Below are 9699 nucleotides of genomic sequence, written 5' to 3' on the forward strand. Positions count from 1 at the left end.
ACAAATGTTCCAAATAACAGTTTTATAAAAAAAATATTAATTAATAATAATAATAATAATAATAATTACAACCAAGACACAATCTGCCAACACGTCTACAGTCTGTCACTTTTCATTAGGACTTTATAAGAACCATGGCTTCAGTTAGCTGACTTTAAATTCCTCTTTTGAAAACACTAATTTAGTTTTTATAGATTCTCAAATACAACAGCTCTCTATTGTTTTATGGTATGGAAGAAAACAGAATGGTGACAATTAATTGAGTACAAATGTATTCCCATCAATTTTTATTTAAGGTCCCTCCATCAATCCTATTACTTTCAGACGTGTCAGTGTCTGTTTCTCAAGAGTTTAAACAATATCTCTGAAGTGCCTAAGTTGCTAGAAAGTCCTGAGATGATCCCAATGTACTATTTATTTCACCACCACTGTGATTACAAGACATGTTTGCCCTCAATCGTGTCATGTCTCAGTCTGAAGTCAGGAGATTCAATCCATCTGAATAGCCTGAATATAAATATTTGAAAATCAGAGGCAATTTCTGGGCTATGCACAAATTATCTTACATTGTTAGAATATTTGAGTAAATTGTGCTCTGTCCCAGGCAACTTTGAGAATCAGCATAATAACTTTAATCAACTGGTATCTAAACTTTCCACTCCTTTAGTGTTCTTCCCCTTATATTACCCACTCTTTTATGTATGCCACTTCTCTTGTACAAGTGTTTGATTCGTTGGCTGGCTGTGCATGTTAATGAGATGGGACAGAGATGGTTTTTAAAAGCTGCTGCTCAACAACATATTGGGATAGACGGCAAGCAGCGTGAAGTCCCGAATGACGTTTCTGAACTGAGCTCTCTGTACGTACCTACGGAGTTCGTGAAAACTCAAGAGTATTCGGAAGACTAGAAATCAAACATTGTTCCTCTTGTCATCTCCTAAAATTAAAGGGCGAATACCAAGATATTGTCGATTGAGTGAGGTTTAGTTGGGGTAACCAGCCGGGAGGTCCGAATTTGAGGTTCCTTATCAGCAGACGAGATGCATCGTTGTACAACGGCAGCGTTGCTTTTGTTAGTTATTGCCTTATATTCCCTCCACACAGAAGGTAAATATATATTTATATTTGAGCAACGTAAAATTTATGTGAAGGAGCCAGACCCTATTGAAACTTATCGGAAATAGTATGTGTTCAGCCGTTAAACATGTTAATCTGATGGTAATGAGTTTTTAAAAAATGTTGTGCAGCCGAATTGCTCCTGTAATGTTTTACCATCTCCAAATCGACTCCCTTTTGGCAACAGTATAGGCTATTGTTGTTCATAACAGTTATATTACTGTTTTTGTTTTGTACAATTGTGGCTTTGTGGTTTGTTGCGTTAAACACTCAGCCACAGTCTGAAGCCAGGCTACGTTGTATAAATGTTATCATTTTAAAGGTTTTACATTTCACCAAATTCATGATGGTTGTTAGCCTTTTATGCTAACCGGCGTTGGTCTTTATCTGATTTGTTTGGTTCACGTGGTTGATGAGAATTGTAATGCTCGGTGTTGAGGAATTGGAGATGACTATTGATGAGGGAGCCTGGAAGATGTGGGTCACACGTTTCAAAGTAAGCACGAGCCTGCTACAGCGGTTCACCGGACCACCTGCATGCGTGTTAAACGGTCTCAGTGGCGGTGGGAATCCGCAAGCCTTGCTTTACAGTGGAGACAATAAGGAAGTGTAATGTTTTACAATAGTTACTGAGTCATATTCAATCGTTCTCTTTGTTCGTTTTTCATACAAGTTAAGAACTACACCAGACAATCTGTGTGAAGTCGAAAATCATAACTGATCAGTTATTCTCATTAGAAAATATAGATCTACTGTTTGTTAAAAACGTTCAGACCAACGTGTTCAGTTGACCTCAATTTTATTGTAACATGACTGTTTTATTTATTTTACAGCCTACAAGTGCAGGTGCACAAGAAAAGGGCCAAAGATTCGCTACAAGGATGTGCAAAAGCTGGAGATCAAACCCAAACATCCTTTCTGCCAAGAGAAGATGATATTGTGAGTCATTTCTGTGAATCATTTCTATCCTGCTCTCTCTCTCTCCCTACAATGCTTTTTTTGTCTGCTTGTCTCAGATGTCAGTCACTCCTTGTGCTATTCAGTTTGTTTACCAAATGCATAAACTTTTATAAATATTCACTCTAATTTTCTAATCTCATACTATATCAAAGCAGCTGATTGACCTATTCATATATTGATATGGAATCTAATAACTGATATTTTGAGAACCTATTAGCTTAAAGGTGTTACACATAGTATTTTTTTGAATTTGAATACTGTATATCTGGTGCTAATAGTGGAATGATAGTGTTTCACAGTATTACTTACCCGCCAGTGTTGTGATTGCCTGTGATATTCGCCTATTGATTTCTCCTGCCGGACTTTGTGGTTGTTGTCTAGTGGAAATCGCTGTGTCATTTTGTGGTTGCAAAAATTCTATGCTTTTCGCTCCAGTTTGTGAGAAAACAAGCACAGAATAGTGTAGGGAATCATTGTACCATCTAAATCGTTGTGAAACATTATTTTCGATAACAAAAATACAGTTTTTACATCTGTTTGAAGCCGGTTGACAAATTAAAGTTTTGTTTTTTGTCCACCTGCTTCAAACAGTTGTATAAACTATATTTACTGTTATTAAAAATATTTCACTGCGATTTAGATGGTACAATGATTCCCTACACTATTCAGTGCTTGTTGTCTCACACAAACTGAAATTGAGCAAACAGTGTAGAATGTTTGCAACCAGGAAATTTGTGATTTCCACCAGATAACACAGCCACAAAGTCAGAACCCAGTTTGAGAACAGATGCTGCTCCGGTGGGAGAAATCAATAGGCATCCAATATGGACTTTACCTCTTCAGATATGAGTGACTTTCTAACTCTCTTTTTGAGGGTTCCAAATGGAATTGAATCTCCCTATACTATTGCTTTCCCTTTCCAAAATAGATGCTGATCTCACGTTTTTAGTCATTTTCAGTGGAGGTGGCGCTTAATTTTGTAAAAAAAAAAGAATCACATACTCTTTCGCCATCTGTAGTTCACTTGAGGTATTGCATAGATGTGTTCCCATGAACGGAAAAAACAAAACCATGAATTCAAATGTTTTTCTGTCCCGTTGTCATGGATTATAGTACATTGCTCTTGATTTTATCAAAAGGCCTTAGGGTCCATCCAACAAAGATTTGTTGGCTCCTTGGACCATTAAACTGACATTTATTGCTGGGTCTTATATTCTGTGGGCAATGTGATACATTTTAGTTGAACACCAAACAGTTAAAGCTGGTCTATTTGCATTAAATAGTGGCCACTGACCTAAGTGAAAAATGAGACTCAGCGGGCTCCGGAAACAGTGCCCCTTCTCTCCTTTGTTGGCTGGCATGGCTCACGTCTCAGAATTTAACATTCTGCGGGGCCACCTCCACTGTCACAGCAGTGCCTCCAACTCCGACCAAGAGTTAGAAATTAACCAAATTATCCAAGGCCTCTGTTGGCTGGGCAGGTGAATAATTAATTAAGAAGCAGAAAAACTATAAGAGATTGATTTGAAAAGCCCCTGCAGAGCTCTGGGCACAACACACAGCACATGTCACGGCTGGCTCAAAAATGCCATACAGACGGTCTCTCCAACTGCTGCTCTGAATGTCAATGGGTTCATCTAGCCAGGCTCAGAGATCATGTATACCCAGTGCTGTTTTTAAAGCCTATTCATGCAGTAATGTGGATTAGCTGTTTACTCTTACACTCCCTCTCTCTCTCTCTCTCGCCTTTTGTTCGTCAGTGTCACCATGGAGAACGTGGCGCGCTTCAAAGGTCAGGAGTACTGTCTGCACCCCAAACTGCAGAGTACCAAAAACCTAGTCAAGTGGTTCCGGATCTGGAAGGATAAGCATAGGTGAGAGGTCATCCCACTCCATGATTTGAACGGCCCCCACCAGAGGGCAATACCGTCTGTATTTCAATGTAATTTCTCCTATAGCGGAAATTCTTGTTTAGGTTCCACCTCCGAAGAATGATGCAGGCTGTTAATACATATTCCCGAATTGGGGGTGGGAAACATTGTGGTGATTTCCACATGGAGTGGAGAAATAACAATAAGTAACTGACAGCTGTCAGTGTAGCTAGCTAACATGCTAACCTTATCTACCTAGCTAATGATATCTGTTGCTACAGCATATTCCAAATATTAGCCAGCTGGCTAGGCTATGGCTGCTTCTGGAGCTGGATTTGTCATAAGCATTTAGGGAAAACTTCACCACAGATGGGTAGGGAAAACCAGTATCTTTGACTTCGCCATCTATTATCTGCAAGTGTTGGCGTTTTCCATAAGTTGTAGCTGTGAATCTGCCAATACAAAGAATAAAATGAAGCTCTGGTAATATGGATAGCCTAACTATTGAACAGTTTGGACAAGAGGCCAAGGTGACAGCCAAGGCACATTTATTGTAGTGATTTTCACCAAAAATGTACAACTACGGCATTAATGTTTAGCTACTTAAAAAAATAAAATATATAAAAACGTACATATTTTGAACACTCTCCCAAGTCACAACTTCGGCAGACAAGTCTCAAATTTCTAGCCACAAGCATAAACTAGCTAGTTGGAAAGGCTCATCAGGACGACTGACTGAACAGACTAAACCGAATCCATTCGTCTACACTCGACTCTAACTACGCGATATGCGTCATCAATTTGGGCACCAGGTGTCCCCGTGTAGCATCCTGCTATGGAAAGTATGGTTATAGGAATCTATATAGCTAAGTAATCATGTACTGTATATTTGGCTGTATTTAACATTTTCCCTTCTCTCTTAGCAGGGTGTATGAAGCTTAAACCATGGATTATGTGCACAAAGGGAACAAGTGGGAAAAAAACGCCATTAAGACTGTTTTTATGAAGTACAAGACATAATCTCCGAGCAATCAGTACTTCGTCTTGGAATGAGATTTATCACGCATATAAGAGATTTCTAGTTTGCTGGTGCCGTTTTAGTTGGCCATCAGGCTAATTATTGTTACTCACTTAAGTCATTTCAACTGTAATAATGGTAGTATTTCTCCAACGCCAACGTTCAAGGCTGTTTACCAGTGGATTAGGATACTGGAGGAAATGCCGTGAGAAAGGTCCTTGATGAATCTGGCCCATGTTGTTTTTTTGGATAGGAGATGTTAGCCCTTGAACCTTCTGTTTGTTCCAAGGACTATTGTATGTCGATGTCTTGTAACATAAAGGGGTCATGGGATTCTTGTTATTGTATACTGCTACTTCTGTATCTTGGTGTGCTTCCAGAAGTGTTAAACACAGCATACTGTATACATGATGAAGGGAATTATTAATTACAGACCAAGCACCCAAATGTATGACAATAATTTTGTAAATTTGAGTTCTTTCGAAGAGAAAATTGGACACAAGAAAAACACACCCAGGTCAATGTGTAGTCATTTTAGATTTCATTGGTGCCATGCCATTCCCATATGCAATCATTAAGTTGTAGTTTATTATGAGCAGTATATAAAGTCAACATGTTAATTTAGATCTTGTAAGACATATATTTTCTGTACCTGATATGAACAATTGTAAACAGCAATGGTATTAGAAGTTGCCCATTTACTCTCATTTGTATCCTTGTCCTGATGTCTTCTGTTTTCTTATGGTCTATTCCACAAAGACTGGAGTTCATCAACATGTTTAATTTTAGAAGAAAGTCTTCATCACCTATGGAAAATAAACCTTTTAAGAAATATCTCATTGTACCCCTCATAAGAATCTTGACATTCAATCATTACATTTTTTTAATAAAGTGTTTAATTATAGAGCATGTTCATGATATTATCCAACACTTTTTGAATGATGACCTTTGAAAAGGTGTGATTGTTTTGTAAGCTATTGATATACGTTGCTACAATGACAGTTGAATTTTTATTTCACCAAACAGAATGCTCAATATACATTTTCTTCAAAGAATGTGCATTCCTCTTGTTTAATATATAAATACAAATGTTGTATTCTACTGTGAGAATTCTTCTAAGACTTTCTAGTGTAATTTATTGTGTTACTGTTTTGCTATTTAAATGTTCATTCGGTAACAGAAATGTTAAGTATCTGTGTTTGGACTGACTCACCAAGCACACATTCAAAATATTCCAAGGAGTGTGAATCAACAAGCACAGCAATAAAAAACACTGTCTGAAAACAGCCCTTTCATTGTTTCCTTTATTTTATCTTAATTGCTAAATCAAAATATTTTCACTCCACACATGAGCTTTCAGACAGCCTAAATATAAAAATATCAGTCCATATGTTATCGCTAGAAGGCGCTATGTGCTCCCCAATGAACTGGGATGGAATTAGCGTTCTTCTAGCAGCAGGATATTATGCTGGCAACTCAATCGTGGATAATTTCTTTCAAAATAAGACTCACCATGCAAAAAAATGTTTGCACTCTAGTACAGCACGTCTGTGGAAAAACAGCATTGCAACCACATTTGAAAAAGTAAATGGATAATTTGTATTTATACCAGTATTTATTTTGAAAGTTTACACAAATACTGGTATGTTGAACGCTATTGTCAAATCAAATTTTACTGGTCACATACACATGGTTAGCAGATGTTAATGCGAGTGTAGCGAAATGCTTGTGCTTCTCGTTCCGACAGTGCAGTAATATCTAACAATTAATATAACAATTCCACAACCACTACCTAATACACACATCTAAGTAAAGGGATAGATTAAGAATATGTACATATAAATATATGGATGACCGAGGGGCATAGGCAAGATGGTATAGAATACAGTATATACATATGAGACGAGTAATGCAAGATATGTAAACATTAAAAAGTGGCATTATTAAAGTGACTAGTGATCATTTATTAAAGTGGCCAATGATTTCGAGTTTGTATGGAGGCAGCAGCCCCTCTGTGTCAGTGATTGTTTAACAGTCTAATGGCCTTGAGATAGAAGCTGTTTTTCAGTCTCTCGGTCCCAGCTTTGTGCACCTGTACTGACCTCGCCTTCTGGATGGTGGCAGGGTGAACAGGCAGTGGCTTGGGTGGTTGTTGTCCTTGATGATCTTTTTGGCCTTCCTGTGACATCGGGTGCAGTTGGTGTCCTGGAGGGCAGGTAGTTTGCCCCCAGTGATGCATTGTGCAGACCGCACCACCCTCTGGAGAGCCTTGCGGTTGTGGGCGGTGCAGTTGCCATACCAGGCATTGATACAGCCCGACAGGATGCTCTCAAATGTGCATCTGTAAAAGTTTGTGCGGGTTTTAGGTGACAAGCCAAATTTCTTCAGCCTCCTGAGGTTGAAGATGCGCTGTAGTGCCTTCTTCACCACGCTGTCTGTGTGGGTGGACCATTTCAGTTTGTCCATGATGTGTATGCCTAAGAACTTAAAACGTTCCAACTTCTCCACTGCTGTCTCGTCGATGTGGATAGGGGGGTGCTCCCTCTGCTGTTCCCTGAAGTCCACGATCATCTCCTTTGTTTTGTTGACATTGAGTGAGAGGTTGTTTTCCTGACACCACACTCCGCGTGTCTCATCATTGTTAGTAATCAAGCCCATTACTGTTGTGTCGTCTGCAAACTTGATGATTGAGGTGGAGGCGTGCATGGCCACGCAGTCATGGGTGAACAGGGAGTACAGGAGTGGGCTGAGCACGCACACTTGTGGGGCCCCAGTGTTGAGAATCAGCAAAGTGGAGATGTTGTTTCCTTCCCTCACCACCTGGGGGCGGCCAGTCAGAAAGTCCAGGACCCAATTGCACAGGGCAGGGTTGAGACCCAGGGCCTTAAGCTTAATGATGAGCTTGAAGGGTACTATGGTGTTGAATGCTGAGCTGTAGTCGATGAACAGCATTCTTACATAGGTATTCCTCTTGTCCAGTTGGGATAGGGCAGTGTGCAATGTGATGGCGATTGCATTGTCAGTGGACCTATTGGGGCAGTATGCAAATTGAAATGGGTCTAGAGTGGCAGGTAAGGTGGAGGTGATATGATACTTGACTAGTCTCTCAAAGCACTTCATGATGACAGAAGTGAGTGCTACGGTGCGATAGTCATTTAGTTCAGTTATCTTTGCCTTCTTGCGTAGGCTATATTGGAAGAAATACAGTTTTAATAAATTACAAATATTGTTATTGGAATTACTCAATAGAGTCTGCAAAATTGAAATGGGTCTCTTGTGCTGGGCAATGGGTTTAATACAGAGTACTGGTGACTCCTTATTCCATCTACTCCATTCTCTGGAATGCAATACACAGTATATGGGATACTTATTTTCTTGTAGAGCTTTTCGACCTGTCTCAGCGAAAGTGTGTTGAGAAATACTCAGTAGGGTCTCTACTAACCAAATGTGGTTAGTTTTGGAGGGGGATTGTGTCGTACATACCCAGAAGCACTTCGTTCTCCACCCCCTCTATAGCCCCCAATGCAATGTACTGTAATAGACTGTACATGAGGTACATATTGACTTGTAGGAAGAAAACCTTTCTACCTGCCTCAGCTAAAGTGGGGTGGGAAATACTCAGTAGGTTCTCTTGGCACTTTTTGTAGAGTTTAACATGTATTACAAGAGACAACAAGGCTACAAGGCTAACAGTACACAGTATAATCAAGCTTCCAGAAAAACAATGGAGAACGTTATCTACAAGTTATATGCCTCTATGTGTTGTTTTTCATTCAAGGTTAGCAGTACACTGTAAAGGCCTATTAACCAAGTTTTCAAAAACCAATAACAGAGACAAGATGGAAAGATAATACATAATACAGAGACATGATGAGTATCTATCAAGGTCATTAAAGGCATTTTCTGTAGAGTTAAAAAAATACTACTAATAAATAAATAAATAAATAAAAGATTTCACCTTTATTTAATTCAGGTAGGCTAGTTGAGATCAAGTTCTCATTTGCAACTGCGACCTGGTCAAGATAAAGCAAAGCAGTTCGACACATACAACAACACAGAGTTACACATGGAATAAACAAACATACAATCAATAATACAGTAGAAAAATCTATAAACAGCATGTGCAAATGAGGTAGGATAAGAGAGGTAAGGCAATAAATAGGCCATGGTGTCGAAGTAATTACAATATAGCAATTAAACACTGGAATGGTAGGGTGTGCAGAAGATGAATGTGCAAGTAGAGATACTGGGGTGCAAAGGAGCAAGATAAATAAATAAATACAGTATGGGGATGAGGTAGATTGGATGGGCTATTTACAGATGAGCTATGTACAGGTGCAGTGATCTGTGAGCTGCTCTGACAGCTGGTGCTTAAAGCTAGTGAGGGAGGTAAGAGTCTCTAGCTTCAGAGATTTTTGCTGTTCGTTCCAGTCATTGGCAGCAGAGAACTGGAAGGAGAGGCGGCCAAAGGAGGAGTTGGCTTTGGGGGTGACCAGTGAGATATACCTGCTGGAGCGCATGCTACGGGTGGGTGCTGCTATGGTGACCAGTGAGCTGAGATAAGGAGGGGCTTTACCTAGCAGAGACTTGTAGATGACCTGGAGCCAGTGGGTTTGGCGACGAGTATGAAGCGAAGGCCAGCCAACGAGAGCATACAGGTCACAGTGGTAGGTAGTATATGGGCTTTGGTGACAAAACGGATGGCACTGTGATAGACTGCATCCAATTTGTTGA

General features: G+C 39.6%; 1 protein-coding gene across 2 annotated transcripts; it reads left to right on the top strand.

Annotated features, from left to right (window-relative positions):
- Window positions 1-783: 783 nt before the first annotated feature.
- On the top strand, window positions 784-6251 carry LOC106604935 (C-X-C motif chemokine 14). Of its 2 annotated transcripts, none has more exons than XM_014200082.1 (4): window positions 784-1107; window positions 1950-2055; window positions 3837-3950; window positions 4871-6251. In XM_014200082.1, the coding sequence occupies exons 1-4, from the start codon at window positions 1041-1043 to the stop codon at window positions 4887-4889; spliced, it is 306 nt and encodes a 101-aa protein (XP_014055557.1). In that variant the 5' UTR covers window positions 784-1040; the 3' UTR covers window positions 4890-6251. The 2 variants fall into 2 exon arrangements, with proteins under 2 accessions (XP_014055557.1, XP_014055558.1); XM_014200083.2 differs by having other exon boundaries at window positions 4874-6251.
- Window positions 6252-9699: the final 3448 nt, after the last annotated feature.

Source organism: Salmo salar, chromosome ssa05 (assembly GCF_905237065.1).
Source record: "Salmo salar chromosome ssa05, Ssal_v3.1, whole genome shotgun sequence".
NCBI lineage: Eukaryota > Metazoa > Chordata > Actinopteri > Salmoniformes > Salmonidae > Salmo > Salmo salar.

Excerpts from the sequence above, each read along its gene's own strand:
- LOC106604935 (XM_014200082.1), top strand. The coding sequence starts at position 1,041 with ATGCATCGTTGTACAACGGCAGCGTTGCTTTTGTTAGTTATTGCCTTA. Across the intron at positions 1,108-1,949 it reads ATATTCCCTCCACACAGAAG|CCTACAAGTGCAGGTGCACA; the intron begins GTAAATATATAT and ends TTTATTTTACAG. Across the intron at positions 2,056-3,836 it reads TGCCAAGAGAAGATGATATT|TGTCACCATGGAGAACGTGG; the intron begins GTGAGTCATTTC and ends TTTGTTCGTCAG.